Source organism: Heliangelus exortis, chromosome 3 (assembly GCF_036169615.1).
Source record: "Heliangelus exortis chromosome 3, bHelExo1.hap1, whole genome shotgun sequence".
Taxonomy (NCBI): Eukaryota; Metazoa; Chordata; class Aves; order Apodiformes; family Trochilidae; genus Heliangelus; species Heliangelus exortis.
This window is the reverse complement of record NC_092424.1, coordinates 16,673,178-16,691,505: the sequence shown is the minus strand read 5'-3', so window position 1 is coordinate 16,691,505 and position 18,328 is coordinate 16,673,178. Positions and strand designations below refer to the sequence as shown.

The 18,328-nt window shown below is 39.9% G+C and overlaps 1 protein-coding gene across 4 annotated transcripts in view; it reads right to left on the bottom strand.

The window, feature by feature from the left end:
* PLB1 (phospholipase B1) overlaps positions 1 to 18,328 on the bottom strand; it is a 79,968-nt gene that overhangs the window by 21,679 nt on the left and 39,961 nt on the right. For all 4 annotated transcript variants that reach the window (XR_011724997.1, XR_011724998.1, XM_071739408.1 and 1 more), the window contains exons 30-45: positions 17,780 to 17,851; positions 17,365 to 17,424; positions 16,912 to 16,972; positions 16,142 to 16,200; positions 14,756 to 14,823; positions 13,715 to 13,758; positions 12,378 to 12,486; positions 8,755 to 8,806; positions 8,530 to 8,610; positions 7,356 to 7,421; positions 6,899 to 6,999; positions 5,935 to 6,016; positions 5,201 to 5,305; positions 3,269 to 3,364; positions 2,101 to 2,172; positions 234 to 311 (exon numbers count right to left, since the gene is read on the bottom strand). Coding sequence is in view for 2 of the 4 variants with exons in the window: in XM_071739408.1 (XP_071595509.1) it covers positions 234 to 311; positions 2,101 to 2,172; positions 3,269 to 3,364; positions 5,201 to 5,305; positions 5,935 to 6,016; positions 6,899 to 6,999; positions 7,356 to 7,421; positions 8,530 to 8,610; positions 8,755 to 8,806; positions 12,378 to 12,486; positions 13,715 to 13,758; positions 14,756 to 14,823; positions 16,142 to 16,200; positions 16,912 to 16,972; positions 17,365 to 17,424; positions 17,780 to 17,851 (1,206 nt within the window). In the remaining 2 variants the exon portion in view is untranslated. The remainder of the gene's footprint in view (positions 1 to 233; positions 312 to 2,100; positions 2,173 to 3,268; positions 3,365 to 5,200; positions 5,306 to 5,934; positions 6,017 to 6,898; positions 7,000 to 7,355; positions 7,422 to 8,529; positions 8,611 to 8,754; positions 8,807 to 12,377; positions 12,487 to 13,714; positions 13,759 to 14,755; positions 14,824 to 16,141; positions 16,201 to 16,911; positions 16,973 to 17,364; positions 17,425 to 17,779; positions 17,852 to 18,328) is intronic.

Below are 18,328 nucleotides of genomic sequence, written 5' to 3'. Positions count from 1 at the left end.
TGTTGAGCACAGTTTTTATATAATTGCACCAGATAATACTATTCACTTTGTTTGGCTTTTGGGAAAAGTTTAACATTTGTTTACACAGGAAAAAATGCAATGCAAGTTGGACTTCCCTCTCTGAAAACTAGTCATAGCTTATTTCCTCAATAAATTTAGAATGATGTGTTAAGAGTCACCAGATACAGTTTTGCATAATTCTCCTAAAACTCAGCAAAAGATGCAACAGTTACCTCTGTTGACTCATCAGAGGGCTCTGCAGGTGGATGTGTGTAGTTCTTGTTCTTGTATGTTCCCAGGAATGGTTTATTCTAGAGAAAGAGAAGTGTAGAAGCAGAAGAAATCAGGCAATAAACACGAGACAGATTGTAGCAAGTGATACCAAGACATCATATCATCAAGACAGTAATTGCCTAAGCTGCAGAATGGGGATCTGTATTTTAAAACCATGTTCCTTCCTTAAAATTCAGAAATAATATTTGTTTTTAGCACCTTAAGGCAAAAACTACATATGCCACATCTTGATTCCAGTTTAATATTTTCCTTTCCTAACCCTCCACAAATTTCTTAGACTTTGTTTGGTGTTTGGTCCTTTTAAAAGACACTGATGCCAAGTCTAGAGAAATCTGGGCAGATCTTCCTCTGTCAGCAGAGGGGAGATGAAAGACTGACTATTGAAACGATCACTCTTCCCTACAAAAGAGTCTGAATAAATTGCATGGTTGTTTTTTTCCCCTATTAATGAAATGCATTCAGGAAGACATATACATTGCATAGGATAAAAAATTTCACCAACATGCCCAGTTATCTCAATCAAGAGCAATTCCAGTACCTGCATGCAGGTCTTGCAAAGCACTAAAATCAGAAGGCATATTTAATTGATTAGGAGACCCACTGTTTTTTCATTTGCAGGGTTTTCTCTTACTTTAGGTTACCTCAATAAAAGTAATTTTCCTTGGCTTGTGCCCTTACAATCTGGCACACCTGACATTTTCATAGGCATGGCTACCTGTAGTAGGTTTTTAAAACTGTAGTGAGAAACTCTAGGAATAGTAAATTGAATTAGTGGGTGCTGGAATGTGAAATAATTTAGTACTCTCTTTAGTAGCACAGAAGGTGAAATCCCTTGGAAACACTCTATTTATTCCTTTGTAGCTCTGCTTCTGAGTCTTTATATCAGAGCTTCCTGAGTAGGGAAAGCTACTGCTACTTATATCAACTTTTTCAAAGCACTATGGGCTTACCATTTCTGAAGATGACTGAATATTATTTGCATGGGATATGAATGCCACATTATTTGAAGAAGTTGCTAATTCAATTTAAGTTACGTGGAAAGAATACTGGGTATAATGAAGCTGGATCACTTGAAGAGAGTGTGAGGGCTTTTGACACAAGCTGATTAATAACTCAGGAAATTTGCCTTTTCTGACAGGAGAGGCACACAATGTGGACAAGTCGTATTCAACCATATGACTTGAATTAATCTCTCCAGACCCAAGAGTACAACTCAGCTCCCTGGTCTGTTCAGTTCTTTGGCCTCCGTCTTCTGCTGAAGAAAGGGAAGGGTCAATTCTTGCTGACTGCAGTGGTCATTTTCACATGCTGATACCTAGCAACTGAACTGCAAGTTCAGCAGCTTGTTTTAGAAATATAGAAGCAGCTTCCAAAGAGTCTGAAGTATCTCTGTTATGGATCAGGCCAGGAAACCCAACCTGTCAGTAATTCAACAGATAACAGATACTGGGGGTTTTCAGAACCACTGTGGTGCCCAAACCTCATTGGTTCTAAAGGAAAAGTTAGTGCAAAATATTCTGTTGTTTGCTGTGTGAGCTGCCTATCTGCCTCACAAACATTACAAAACACAGCTTCTGCTACAACTGAAAACATGCAAATCACCATGCTGCCAATCTGTATTCATTGCACAGCACAAAGCCAAGGAAAATCAGAGCAGGGATACAAGAGCACCTGCTCCCTCAGCTAAGCAGAGAACAAAAAATTTCAGTCAACTTGCTTCAGAAATACCAAACCCCTGTTCTCTGCAGTAAGCACAAGCACTTACAGCCTCCTGCTATCCAGCTTTCACAACATGGGTGTATTTACCTGAGCCGGACAGGCGAGGACGATGTCAGCCATGAAATCAAGTGACTCAGCTTTCTGTCCTACAGGCTGTAGCTAGACAGAAAGAAAAAAAAACACCACCTCATTTTGTAACCATGTCAGCTCATGTAACATTTGTATAACAGTTCTAAACCAAAATAATCTAAATATACCATTCAAATTTATAAAAAACTGCCTCTGTTTATAGATCTTGATTTACCCAAGTCTGAAATGCATCTACTTCTCAGAAGGAACATGGCAACTGCATAACAAAACAGCAGCTCTAGGAAGAAACTTAAAATGTGAAATAGAAAGCTACCCTGGATTAGTTTAAAGTCCTGGAGGATTTTGGCAGGAACATGAAGTACCTTGGAGTTTTGCCAGAAGGCAAGGTCGTAAACTCTCTCTTGCAGAAAAGACAAGACACTGAGACTCCCTCAATTTTTATAGCTAAGCTGCATGAGGGCATCTCCAACAAAAGGCTGCTTATGTGTAGAAGATTCAGCCAAATTTAATTAGAGGTACTGCATGATGATTGCAAGCAATCATGTCAGCTGTTAAGACATTACCCCAAAGTATATAGAAGTTACCATCCAGGATCTGAGATACCACCTCTGACTGCATGCCTTCTCCTACTGTACTGCAATGCTAAGTGAAAAGTGTTTGCTTAGGCAATCTTTAATGACACATTTTTATTGAGCTTTACTAATTTCCAAGGGCAGTAAAACTAAATTTGAATTAAAGGCACTTTAATTCCTAATGAGACACATGGATTTAAAACAAACTTCTAAGTAATCTATTTTAAATTGACATTCAGTTACAATTCTTTGTTTGGTTGTTTCCCACATCAGCTCATAGAAACATCATCCTTAGTGAACACTGTCCAGCTTGTCATGACAACAGGTGAAGTAGTCTTAAGCTGCTGGCCTGAAATCACAAATGACCATGATCATGCACTTACAGCACCCTTCTCCTCCCAGCACACTCTAAGAAACAAGAGATTCTAGGCTGAGAGCAGTGCCAGAAATTTGTGGATATCTGACTAGTAAAAAAGAAACAAATGCAAGGTCCAGTGTTATCCAGGCCTTCATTGCAATGTTAATTACAGAGATTATTTTTAATGATAGTAAGATATAGGTAAAGACCATATTATATGCAGAGTCCTCCTTACCACAGAATTCCAGAGAGCCTTGGCAAGCTGGGAATGGCCTTTCTGGCTTGGATGGAAGCAGTCAGGTGCAAAGTAGGAGACATCTGGATGCCCGTCCTAAAATGAAAGCATAAAGGATATCAAAAGATATCTCAGTTCAGAAGAGCCCACAAACCTCCAACTTGGGGTTGCTGAGGCTAAATCAGAGCCAGTAAGGGGAGATTCATGCTACTTGCTGCTCTAATGCAGTCTACAGTATAGATACAGAGATACTCTACCAGGTCCATAGCTACCAGATATGCTTAAGGAGAGATGATAATGTGCATCCCAGGGCAGATCTATCCCAAAGTTAACAAGCCCACCATTTTAAAGTCAGTCACCAATTACATGTCTATTCTATTTTTGTTCTGCAATAAAGATGGGTTCCTCTCCTCAACACATCAGAACTGGCACCATAGGCACCCCTAGGCCCTGCAGTACCTTCACAGAGTACGAAGCATGTTACAGGTGCTTTACCAGAAAGAAGAGAGCCCATCTGTTTTTTTCACACCTGTGTCAGTTCTACAAGTCTGAGAGGAGCATGAAGCAAGTTCAGCGTTCAAGCAAAGGCAGCCAGGCTGACCAAATACACCAGTATTATATATGATGGTGCTCTCAGGCACACGGTGAGATTCTGAGGAAGTCCTACACAAGAGTTGGACTTGATGAACTTGATGGGTCCCTTCTAACTCAGCACATACTATTTTTCTGTGATACTATGATTCATGTGAGTACTGAGATGAGAAAGAGTTTAGGTCACAGATGACTGAAACATTTTTCTCGTCAGCAGTTCTTTCTCAAAACTTGAGCTGGTTTTTATTTGGTGTGTTTGGGTTACCTTATTAGAGGACTACTACCAAAAGTTGCATCTATATCTGATCTTTTGCTAGGTTTGGAGGCAGTGATTTCTATTTAGGACCATCTGAATATTGTATGAGATAAGAAAAAGCACATTCTGAGCTTTCTCAACATTTGAACGAATGCTTGTGAGAGTACAAAGAATTTCAGAAATATTTGGCTGTTTCTGGTTTTTATTTCTGTGTTCCCTAACTCAGTACCAAATCTTCTAGTGATGTATTTTCACAGGAACAGCTTTACAAACAAACAAAAAGACCAAACTGAAACAAACCTCAAAAAAATCAAAGCCTATTTCTCCTGGGCAGCTTTCAGTCTATTTTCCAAATTTGTCTGTAGCAACATCTTAACATTTTGAACTTCTCACTGGCTATTGCCAGCAATAACTCTATTTCTAGTATATCAGAGCAATCCCTGCTCAGTATTTTGCCCCGTTTGCTCATAGTTCCAAGTGAGATGTGTAAGTGCAGACTCATGTGAAAATTAGCAAATGGAGTTTCAGTTTCAGAGAAGGCTTGGGTCATTTCCTAGATTTATAGTCTACTGAGACCTACCACTAGTTACTGAAATGCAATTGCAAATAACAGGAAAAAGGGCTCACACTACATAAAACTACTGCTTCCATCAGATCACACAAACTTCTCTTTCTGTCAGACACAGAAGAATGGGCTATGGGACATGAAGAGGAGGTGATGCTATAGCCTCAAGCAAGCAAGGCAGCTATGTTGCCTCAAGAACTGTAACTTAATATATTTGTCTTATTAATAATAACATTAATAATGTCATTTTTAGAAAGAAAAACATAGCCTTGAAAACATACACAAACCTCTTAGATCATGTCTGATTCATTTTCTAAAATAGTAATTCATATTGACAGCACAGTATGTAAAACAAAGAACTGCTAACCATATAAAAAAATCTGATGTGATATACCAAAAAGCAACAAGTTCTAAGAAGAAAAGCACAGAGCAAGTGGAAACTATTTTGCATATCATCTCCAAAATTTAGATTCCCACACTTACTCACTCCTTTGCATACAGAAGGCTCTTTAGACCATACCTGACCAAGAGGAATCTGTATATTATGGAGAAAAGGCTGGATGATCACTGTAAAATTTTCATGAGTATCATATCTGCCAGACTCCACTAGTCTCTGAAGGCCAAGCTGCAAGAAACAACAAAAAAAAAATGACCACCAATAACACACTAACATCTCTGTATCATAACTGGGTTTTGCAGCTTTGTGTTTTGGTTTTTTGGGGAGTGGGCAGGATGGTGTTGGGAATTTTTGTTGGGTTTTGCTTGCTGATTGGTTTGGATTTTTTTTTTATTTGGGTTTTGTTTTTTGGTTTGTTTTTTTTTGTGGTTTTTGTTTTTGTTTCTTGTGGGGGGTTTTGGTTGTTGTTTTTGTTTTGGGTTTTTGGGGGGTTTGGGTTTGGTTTTTTTGAGATCCCAAGAATCAGTAGGAAGCTTTTACTTCTTAACTGAAATAGCCACAAATGTTGGCAAAAGGTAAGCCTTGCAAGGTGGCCAAGAAAGCTTGAACACATACTGTTTGTGGGGGATAGGATTTTGGTTACTAAACTCCCATCTACCCATCTGTACTAGAAAACAATTTTTTTCTGAAGAGTTTTGCTGCTGGTTTTAGTTATATGGTGTTTTGGATAGCAGATTATCTCATGCTTAGCTCATAGGGCCCATTTTGGGCAAAATAGTGCTGTGATACAGTGCTTGGTAATCAAGAGCTCATCTCAGCTGGAAGTAAAATGACTGCACCATACTTGATAAACATACCTGGTAAGCTCTGATGGCTTCCTTCACCATTGTTAAATTTGGTGAGTCGTCTTCTCCTGTGAGAAGACAACTACACAGGTAACTGTAGAAGGAGTTAGAGGAGAAAACAGGAATTGGAGAGAGTTAGAGATCTGAGAATGCAAAAGTCACCCCTTGCCACCCAACACTTCATGACATCTGAGGAGCAAGAAAACCTGTACAGCTGTGTTTCTGTGAAAATGTGTTTTTTTCTTTGTCATCATCCATCATTTCAACCCTTAGTCTTACTTTCTGCTTCTTGTGAATGACACTGCTCTAAATCAGTTTGGTTTCACCACTGGATATATCAAAGTGGTGTACACTGTACTCTGACAGTCCCATTCATTACACCCTGACATCCAGAGGCCCTGCAGCCTGCCTGACAGAGGTGTGTAGCTGTGCCTCCGGAACTAGAAAACAAATCTTTAAAATATACTGGATGCATTACCTCTGAGCTGGTACCTTTCCAACAATTCCTTTTGCATTCCCAAGACATGGAATCTGTCCCTGTCTGGAGGGTCAGCAAGGAATGTAAATTGCCCAGTGAAATAAAACCTCTGAAACAGAAGAAACCTGCCTACTCTGCAAATACTTCACATTCCTTCAAAAGGCCTGAAAATCCAAATGCTTGTGGACTTCAATCCCAACTTAGGGAATCCCTCATCAGTAACTTTAAGGCGAGCTCATTGAGGTATGCATTATGTATCTCAGACAACCTTGCAGTTCTAAATATGGACAAAAGAGGTTGTCTGACATCACTTAGGTCAAAGCCAGGAGAAGGAAACACCATCAGGCAGGATGACGTCAGGACCACATGGGATGTACTTGGGACTGTAGTTCTACTTTTGAACATCAGTTTAAGTGATGAAAGAAACATGGAATAAGAACATGTTTTATCATCATGGACAATAAGCTCAGGTACAAAAGAAAGTCAAACAAGCCTTACTCTGCCATGTAAGTGGGGCACTGAACTTGAGTATCCACAAACAACTGTCTCAGGGGGACAAGGTCCATCACATCAACCAGACTCACTAGAGCTTTTGGAACCTGAAAAGTAATTCAGACTTTGGCTTAGAAGGAACTGGTTACGCAGCCCAAAGTGTATTTATTTTATCCTAAAGTGAAGTTATTTAACATCCCTTTCCTTTCTCCATTTCTGGAAGTACAAAAAACCCCAAACAAACAAACAAACAAACAAAAAGCCAACAACCCAAAAAAGCCCCCAGCAAAACCCCTTCACCAAATTTCCCTAAATCAGCTTTAGATTTTTTTCCAACATCATGCTCCTATCTGTTATTTCAGATCATATCTCAAGTCAAAACAAAAGTCTTTTCTAGAAGTCAATGGAATATGTTTGGTTGCTGGAATGAGCTATAATGCCAGGACAACTGCACAGCACTTGCCTGCTCATGCAGAATATCAAGAGTTTCTTGAATTCTTCTGACGAAATTTACAGCTGAATAGTGATCCTGATGGAAACAGAAGAGATTACTGTTAAATGGAGACACAAGGCATTGTGGTTGGGAGGCTGGAGAATCACATTAGTTCACTTCCTTTTCTGCCATATAGCACTATGGTCAATAGAATGTTCTTGCTTCATAGAGACCAGGGATTTTAAGAATATCAATTGATTTAAAATATAAACTCTATGAAATCTTGGATTTAAAATAAACCTTGTTGAGTAGCAGTATATTTAAGCCAAATCCACTGGGTTCTTCATGTAAAGACACACAAAGGAGCCTGATCTGAATGCATGCTAAACCGCATAAACCAAGCAGTGGCAGGCATGCTCACAGTCAGCTGAGAAGCTCTCATAAAATTAGGTGAAATCATTGCCAGTCAAGGTCATAGCTATAAATAAAGCTATAAAACCTGGTAGCAGGTGCAAAGATGCCTAGCAAGGCTCCTTACAGAAGCAGCAAATTTCTCAAGCACAAGAGGTTGCAGGAGAATTGAAAATGCTCACAAGAAGTTAGCATAATAAAGGCAAGAGAGCAAGAACTGTCAGAGAAAAGAGGCCTCTCCCTGCCACCTGCCCACTCAACTCCCATGATCTCCTTATGGCAGACCTAAAGGCTCCTCCACAATCCAGAGATGCATAAAATTCGAATTATATTGAGCACTGAAGCAACTTTCTGAATACATACCTCACCTGTTCCTAGAACCTCCCTACACTGCAAGTTAAAGGGGGATGACAATTGCAGGATTGGACTAGTGGTAATTTAAAGCAGTATAATTCTTTCTTGGATGTCTAAAGAGACCTTTCTAGCAGTACAGTTGTTAGCACACCAGAGGAATGAAGCTTCTCTTCCATTTCCCTTTTTGCTCACAGACAAAAGACAGCAGCAAAGAGTGGTTCTTGCCCTGGAGTAAGCCAGAGAGAACACAATCATTGTACTCTGTTGCTGGTAACTGGCTCTATATCAGGGCACTGTCAGCAGCAACCATCATTGAAACATACAGCAGCACATATAGCTCATGCCATCTCTGTGAAGGCTCTAAGAATTCATGAATATCCCTTGGCATATTTCTACACAGACGTGACAGTCCCGCTGCAGTTTCAGTTCTACCACTCACAGGGTCCTTGCAATAGTTGCACAGATCGTTGCCTCCAATTTGCACCACTATGAGCTTCCAGTCAGCACTCAAGTCAATTCTCTGTGCAATAAAGAAGAAAATAATGAGACTGAATTGCTTGGACTTTGTGATATGCACACGGTATCATTGCAGGTGTATCTATCATGTGATGCAACACCTGTTTCTTCTCATGCTCTAAGATTAAAGAAGTCCCAGACAACTTACAGGATCAGTTTTCATCAGTCTCACGAGATTTCTTGCTTGGGCTGGTAAGTGCCTGTGAAGAAGGACACTTTATGAGTGAAAGAAACACCCTTATGGAGAGATCAAAATTAACACTATTCAGACACCTTAATCAAGTTGTCAGATATCAGAAGGGCTGAGTGAGGACACAGTACAGTCCTTGTGTTGCCATGATCAAATCACACATTCACATTTTTGTGCAAAGTCAACATCAAAGTGAACCTGAATGCTGATTTTACTCAAGGTCAGTAATCAGTCAGGAACCCTAAGTTTAGCTTCTACCACAGTGCTTAGCACCTAAAACAGCTTAAAAACCATACACATCAATACATTTCTAAGCAGGTGGCCCACTTAGAACTAGGCTGCTACCAATCATGGACTAAACCAACAAGGGAATCCGAAGTCCCAGTATTTAACTGACCTCTTGACCAATGTTTGAGCATAAAGCACAGCTCATCCCCTGACAGTGCTGAAATGTTTCAAAGTCCACTGTGCACACTTCCCTCATCTCTATAGCCTGCACCCAGAGTCAATACTTAAATTTCAGTTAGGTAAAACAGCTCTGTGCACACTACTTTTCCAGGGTAATTAAAAATGCAAGAAACTTTCAAGATCACTCAGACAAGTTATGGTGACAGTCTCTCTGTTTTCCAATGCTGATCCTCAAATATGCATAGAAAAGAGAATGAGGCTGGAAAGCCTTGGCCTTCCAGGCAGTTTTGTAGTATGATATGAGCTGCATCTCCCTCCAAGCTCTTGTTAGAAACACTTCACTGACTGCCTATCATTTCTGGAAGCATATCAGCTGACATTAATAAGCATAACTCTTGTTTTGTATGGCAACCAGAGCTTAGCTTTCCTTTGCAACCCTGGGTTTACTGTAGAACAGGAGATAGCTTTCTCCACCCTCCTCCAACTGAACACTGATCTAACACTAACATAAAAGTATTTACTGGGGAATGAGCCCTGTCAGAGATTTACTTGTGACATAGGCACTCTGTGCATCTGATAGTTCTGTTCAGTCTTATCCTTGTCCAATGTCATAACTTACTTATTTATATCCCAAAGCTAACAGAAGCCTCAAGTGGTCGCAATTTCCTTCTGTTCTTACTGTGGAAACCCCTGAGCTAAGGCACTGACATCAATATTGATTCAGAGGAAAATACCACTTATTGAGCAGACAGTCTGCAATGCCTTTGATTTCTCATGCAGCCACTGAAGTGCTGGTGCATCCTGAGCCAAAGCAGTCAGTAAGATCTAACAACATCTCAAATGAAGCAGTGCCAGCCATCACCAGTCCTTGAGGTGCAGTTATCACCAAATTTAGATCTTGATCAATAGAAACATTTTGCTAATGGGGAATACAGATATTCACAGTTTCTGCCACCTGTTGTCTCTATCTTAAATTCTTACCTTTTTTTTTTTTCTTCTTTTTTCCCTTGCATGAAATCATAGATCTCAGCCAGGCTCTGCTTCAGACCTATTCATAACTCCAGCATGTATGTAAGCCTTTTGGCAGTGAATGCAGATAGGCTTAGGAATGTTTTGCTGACTGAGATCTGCAATCTACGTTGCCATCAAGTTTACTGAAGAGCTCTTCAAATCAGCCACTCGTTTAATTTCAGTAAATCCTTACATCTGGTTTCCAAAAGCTGGTAAAGGTGCAGAACTACTTGAATCCAGAAAGGTCTCGGCACCTCTGGAAAGTGCTTTCCAGATTAACAACCAAAATGAAAGATGCCAGGAAACAATTTTGAAATATCAGTATTAGCTGGTGGACTCTTTTTGTTCTCTGAATCATAGGAAAATAGATTTTTTTTGGCTGATGAAGAATAAATGCTGGATTACATCATAATTACAAATACCAAAAGCAGAAGAAACAGTTCCTTATGTTGAAATACATTACAATACTCAACTAGGATGCATTTATCTTCTCAGATGCATTCTCAGATGCAGAGAACATTAATAATGTTCTCTCACAGTGTGAGAGAACAGAACCCCAAAGGAGCACCTCAAAGTTCAGGCAGGACTTTACTTCTGCACAACTTTCCAAAGAGAGTTACGGGACAGAGAAACAACAGAAGAGTAGAGGAAATCTGGGCCAGTTGTTGTCTGCATCTCCTTGCTCAATGTTTACAAAACATGATTGCAGAACACAGCTCCACTTCATCATGTTTATCCAGTCTAGCTGTGAAGTAGACAATTTTTCATTGGAAAAATATCCATCAACTCATTTCATACAGCTAACAGATAACTGTTTATTAGTAATGCCTCAGTTACTACTGATACAAGCTGCTTTATATCATATTGCTGACTTAAGAGGTTGTGTATCCTGTTTCAGCTTCTCGCATCACTCTAAAAAGCCTGTTTATGATTCAGCTGATCAAAATTACAAGACAGGCACCTATCTCATTCTTTCCTGTAATAACCAAAAGCTAAATCTGGATATATGCTGCATAAAGAAATATGTTAATAAATTCTCATTAATGGCTGAATCAGAGCCATAGTCCTATCAGGTGCTTCACTAACACACACAGATACATTCAGAAACAAAATTCCTTTTCTCAGGTACGAGGTGCTGTGGGATACATAAGGGCACCTAACATAGTATTTCTGTCAGGAAATCCATGTGTTTACTGAGGTTGTTAGTACGAGTCAAAAGTTACTCAAGGCCTACAGGAGAGCAATAAAAAATACCTGATAAATCCTAACAATATTTGCTTGAACGAAACAGCAAACTCAGACACCTCACCTGGCCTCTGACCCTCACTTCCAAGACCACTTTGGGAACTAAGAGGAATTTTTCTTTGAACAAACAAATAAATTAAGGACTGTGTAATATCAGCTAACAATGTTAAATCCAGGCATGGTCTGCCAGAAACTGTGCCCAAACTATGACTGAATTCATCAGCCATCTCTTTTGTTAAGTGAACAGCACTGGCTCTTGAAATAAAAAGCTAGGGATTCCTGAGATAAACCATACAGCAAACCTCAACTTATGCAGCCTCCCAGGTGTGACTAAAAGCAAAGAGCCAATTTCGGATGACTGCAAGACATTAAAATCCCAATTATTTTGGCAGAACCAGCTGAAACTGCACCATGTCTGCAATGCACCAAAATGCATACATGACCATCAGCAATTCTCCTTTCTTCAGATTCCAGACTGTGGCTGGTGTTTAACTCTCTCTTGACCACTCTCGCTTGTTTACCCAGAAGCCTGAGACCAGAATTATGTTTTTTTCTAGTATCTATTTGCTGACCCACTACATGCTCATTTTCTGAAAGCATACATGTTCTCAGATATTTATTGACCAGTAAATAGATAAGTGGATGGATATTGAAGGGGAAGAGTAGAAAATACCACAACCAAAGTGTTTATGCCATATTCTTTTTTATGGTTTTCATAACCAGGGCTGTTGGCTTTATTTCAAAGTTCAGATATGAAATAAGCCCATACATTTAACAGGTTTTAAGCCAATTTTCAACTCTAACTAGACTGGTTTTGCTTGCTGTTTAGAACAAGTTGTGACAGCACATGAGACAGTTGAAGGGGAATTAGATGAAGCATCCATCAACTGCAAATGCAAACCAAAAAAGTGACATACTCAGCCTGAGCTCCAGGAACTGCCTGGTTAAGGAATGCATTTGAGTCATTCTCACTCCCAGTCCCAGTCGAATAGCCCATGAGTGTGACATTGAACTCTCGAAAGATGTCTGAAAAAGAAGGATGGCAATGAAAGGAAAATGCCTACTCCTGCTTCCTGCCTGCAGGGACTGGTGCACTCCAGCACTGCCAGTTTTGCTCTCTGACAGCACAGCTGCTGCACCCTCCACTTCACTGATTGCATCCACCAAGCAGTGGTGAGATGAACCACAAGTTGGCAGCAAGGACTGCATTCTTGCTGTGCCCTGTGCTGTCACTGGCAGATGAGATGAGCAGAACTGAGGACTACTGTGTCCTGTATTCTCTCATATCACAGTGGTTAAGGCCTAAAAAAAATCCTAAGTCAGAGGATGGTGACTTTGTGAAGCAGTCCTGAAGGGGAGTTCAGCCCAGAAGGAGCTTGTTTTCTGCTAAAGGATCTGGGTCTACTTCATGGCTGTGCAAAATTTCATACTGTTGACAAATACAAAGAAGAAAACCTCAGATGCATTTTTCTGATTAAATCCTACTATGTCCTCCACTTTCTCCATGGTAGTTCCCAAATGGAAAGTGATAGCAATTCACAGCTGCTAATGAAAATGGTCACGTTGTAAACTATAAAAGCTACCTTAATCTCAAAGACTGCATTTACTTCATTTTAATGAAGGCTTTGTGAAATGTAATAGCACCTAGTGAATCAATTAGTTCCTTATTCTAATTATATTCTTGTTACAAACTGCTTGTAACAGAAGGAGAAGGACCCTTCCCTGGCCATCTTCAAATGGAGGTTTATTATTACAGCTGATCCAAACAGAAACTCCAGTGACTTTACATTAAGAATATCCTGAGCTATAAGAAGTTACACATTTCAAAGATGAGAAAGTTAAAGTTATTCCCTTCAGGATACATGCATGAGTATTCAGCTTTAGTTACCAAAGAGACCTACTCTATGCAAACATCTGTTTTCTAAAAAACTGTGGTGGAATATTTACAAAAAGCAAATGTCAACTGCATCACAAGCATGGACAAAGCAAATTTATTTAGAAACTCAAATAGCACTCACTAAGCAGTTGAGAAGGGAGAGTGAGAGGAAGGAAATTTCTAGCTGCTTCTCAGAATCACTGATGAAGCCATATTTTTATTCACTAGTCCTAGGATATTGTTTCTTTGGAAGTTAGTTCTTGTTAATTACTCTACAACAGCTTTGAGATACTTAAGAGCTCTCTGTAAACCTATCAGAAATAAGCCCTTTCCCTCTTTTCAATCTTGTCATTTAGATCTAGCAAAGTATTTACTTACTGGGTAGAGTTGTCACATTCTGTAATGATGCATCTCCTCCAATACTAAAATAAGAAAGAGAAATGCCAGTCACTCATCTTTTAGCTGGACACAGACCATAAGCAAAGCAAAAACCCACCTCACATCATAAAAAAAAAAAGCAAAAGGGGACTAATTTGGTAACTATCAAGCTACCAGATTATGTGGAGAGAGCAGAAGTGGAATTGTTATTGAGAAGAATGTCTGAGGTTTCATTGGTAAAAAGATCTTTCAGATGCATGGGGTGGATACAGTCAATCATAAAATGGCAGAAAAATGCCTGAGACAGCTACATACTCAGGTGATTGAACCCTAAAGTACTGCAGATTAGAAGGTTGAGTTTGACCTTTTCCAGCCTCATAAAGCCACTCTAAGGCAGCACAAACCAGACAATGCCTGGGTAACAGGAGAGCAGCAGCAGCAGCAGCTCCTCACTCTTCTCCTGCCTTCTGCACAGGGTTATGTTCTCCCCAGCTTTTCAATCCATGAGACACGCTGAGGCCACACTCTGGCATATGTAGAGGGGTTAGGAAAGCACAGAATTTCTTCACTCAGTTGCAACATTGTCACACACAAAAAAAATCAGTCTTTTGCAATTGTGTGCTGCACGTGGTAAAAGTTCTCCAGTTAAAAACACAGTTTTCCATGACATTACAAAACTTCAGAAATAGCAAACTTTGAGAAGTTGTCCTAAAAGCAACCAGTTCTGACTTGTTTGTTCCAGTTTTCTCCAGTTATGTAGATTTCCAACTTGCCATCCCATAAAACTGTCATAAGCAGCCAAAGATGAAAGCATGAGAGAAGTCTACAGGGTAGCTTAAAATCGATCATTGAAAACCTTGTCTGTGAAACCAACTTTATGGCAAGTCCTGGTTGCTAATACATCTTCACAAGAAATACTAGTTCAAGAAGCAACTTTTTTTCAACTTTCTGACAGTTGAAATCCCCAAAACAGGTGGAAGAGAACACTGCTCTTTATAGAGAAGAACACAGATCTCCTCATGACCTAAGCTGAAGACTTACCTCCAAGACAGTCCCCGGAATACAGTGTTCAAATCCATGAGATTATCTGAAGCAATTCCAGTACCAGCCTGGATGATATTTTTCATTAACCAAACGAAATTAAAGTACAATTATTAATAAAACAGCCATTCATGCTTAGTAATTTCATTTATTTATAACATGTTTCTAAAAAAGCTTCAGAAGGTGTATACCTTCTCAACCTTCCTCCTGAAGAACGCATCAATACCTTTCATAATTACTTCTGAACATCATATGGCACATGATGCACAAAGTATATGATGAAGCCATGTAACAAATGCTTTCTTCTCATGGGTCCAGCTAAGCTCTATAACTCATTTACGACTGCATTACTCAAGAGTGATGAAAACATCTCAAACACACACATAAAGCTTTTGGGCTAATGATAAGAAGCACTAAATGAACTCAGAGAAAACAAATGTATCTCAGAAAGAAGTACCTTAAAACCTTTACATCAATTTGAAAAGTATTATGCTAAGTGGAGAACCCTGTAGTAGTACAAGGAGGAAAGCAGTCTTCACACTTACCCTGTAAGAGGTAAGCTAAGAGTAAGCAAGAGGCCAGATAACAACTACACCACTCCTAAAACAGCACCAGTATTCAGAAGCAGAGTACCTGCCAGCTGTGATACTGGGGTTTCATGCTAAAGTTAGGTAGGGGGTAGTCCTTCAGTACAGCACAAGACCAGAAGGACTATTTGCCCCTACTTCATCATAAACCACAATATGATATTTTCTCCTATGTATTAGCTCTATTTAATTAGTGGAAGACTGTTGTTCTAGACTACCAAAGATAATAATTCTCAGGAAGAGCTACACCTTGATAAAGAAATTAGCTATGAGTTAAAACAGGCCCAATAAAAAGACTTAATATCTTCTGAGACAGATAAAGTCAGAGGGCTCTCACCCCTGCATATCCTTATCTCATTAATGCTAAAATGAATAAAATGTTATTATCCAACATCCCTTTGTCACACTCTGTTCCTGAAAGAACCGAGGCAAAAGAACAGGTTCACCAGTCTGTTCCTATTCAGAAGAATTCTGAAAAATACAGTAACCTAAGGCTTGTGCTTTGTCCCCATAGTTTCAACAGCATCTGATCTCTTCCATTTCTAATACAGCAAACTAAGCCCTTCTTTAGAGGATTTGCCTGTGTTTTTGTCTGACTTCAAAAGTATGTGAATATGTGTGTAGGGGGGAACAGAGTGCTGGAGAACTGAGACTTTCTTTCTTGTTCAAACTGCTGGATCTATTATCGTCCATGAATAAATGGAACTTTGCTTCTGTGCACAAAACTGTTTCCACTCCTGCAGAGCAGGCATGTGTTCATACTTTCACCAGGAGAACACTAAAACCAAAGCCTTCTTACCGTCAAAGAATCCCCAAGAGCTGCTATAATTTTCACATCAGCTGGCTTTAGGGAATGCACTGCAAAGGAAAGAGATGCAGCTGAACCTGGATAGGAAATAGCTACTCTTTTTCATATGTGAAACATGTCATTGTGCATTCTGCTGCTCAGGCAGGATGTTTTTGCAGCATCCAAGTGATAAATCAGGAGCTCTCCAGCTCATCTGATGTGGCTGTAGCAGCAGCACATGCATATTATTCAGCACCTCAGTGGTTAACACTGCTACTGGGAAGGCAGAAGAGCAAACAGCATCCAGTGCCAAGATGAAGGTAAAACAGTGCAGAACTAGACAAAGCAGGAATGGCATATTAAAGCTGTAAGAAGGCAGAGAAGGACTGAGGCAAAGACAATATGATTTCAAAACTGAATACTGCCGTGTCACAGACTAACATGCATAAAAGCTATATTTTCAGTTTCTTTCCCAAAGATTTATGTGAAATAACTTACAGACTATGACAGCACTCAAATTTGGATTTTATCATAAGGTATTCTGAAGGTTTCCACTGGCAGTGGGGTTAACTCAGAAGTGACAGCATGACATTGTATCAATAGATACAATAGATTAAGCAGTGGCTGAAGAATATGACATGTTTTCTGAGCAGGATTTTTCACAGTCCAACAGTCATTTCAGAAAAAAAAAAAAAAAAAACCCAAAAAACAAACCTAAAAACCTAATCTTGAAGGACAGTTCAAAGTAATTCAGCCTCTTAACAGAAAACAGGCAAGAATACCTGAAGTTGCAGGAGGGGAGGATGGAGACCTGTCCTCACATAGCAGCTGGCTTCCATAATTCTAAAAAGGAGAAAGCTGGATATCATTTGGGTAGGAAATACAGTCAGGAGTAACTAGTAACTTCTTGTAGAGGTTACGTGGACAAAGCAAAGCCCATCTGGCATGTAATTAACCATCAGGTCTTGGTTGCTCAGCTCAGTAGTCATATTCAGTATTACACAGAGTGGTATCCTGTACAAAGTGTGCTATCTGAGCATGTGTTCTTACAGGGGTTTCTGGATGCATTTTGCTTAACTCAGGGAATGCATTACTGTTCCCTGCCACGCACTCAGCCTCCCAAACTCCTCTGGCCACAGACCAGTTTCACCTGTGGTGCAGTGCACGACTCATCTGGTTCCTATACTGGAGCAGATGTAGCAGAGTAACAGTGGGCTGGTGATGTTGCTACTTACTGGAGTTCTGTTAGGGTATGTGTAATTACTGTTCTTGTACGTCCTCAGGAATGGCTCATCCTATAAAAACAAGGGAATCTGAGTCAATGCAAAGCATCAGAAAAATACATAGAGATTTCCATTCCCCAACCATCAGATGTCTGTAGATGACTTACATACAACTTGATGTAAATGAACCCCCAGGATAAAAAAAACAACAAAGAAATGGCAATTTTAAAATCAGCAACAGTGTAAACCTGGGACATTATTTTTATACAGCCAGAACTTAGAGAATACACTTGGGACCCTGGTGTATATGATTAACAAGTAGCATGTTAATCATGCACAAAGTATTCCCCATGACCTCTGCAGAGCTGTGTTCACTGATGCCACCCCCAGGTCCTCTACACAAACACAAGACACCCTGGTAACTTACCTTACTTGGACATTTCAGAACAATCTCATCATCTACTTGTTGATCATCTTTCTTCTGACCTAAGGGTTCCAGCTGTGGGAAAAAGGGGGCAGCACAGAAGTGAAACAGGAGGAAATTATCAGAGACCAACAGGCAATGCTGTGCTACCACCCACTGGAAAGCAGCTCTGCAGCACATCAGGACACTGGCAATGCACTGCACCCCTGCTGCTGGCTGCCTCCACACACAGCTGCTGTGCTGAAGCAGCTAAATCAAATAAACCATGAACGTGGCCTGATGATCAGGCAGGCATTATCTCCCTGAGAGAAGTCCAACACTCCCAGCCTTAATATAGTCTGACGTTTACTGCTTTGATATAAATGGTTAACAGTTTAGGTGACCTTTCTTCACATGGTCACTCTTTTCCTTTCTAAACACATTTAAGGATGCAGTAGAGATAGGGCTAGCAATAGAGTAGCTTCCTGGGCTGGATTTTTTTTAATTTTTTTTTTTTTTTCTTGCTGCCAAGGGCAGGATTGGGCAGGCAAGGAACAACAAAAGCAACCTTTA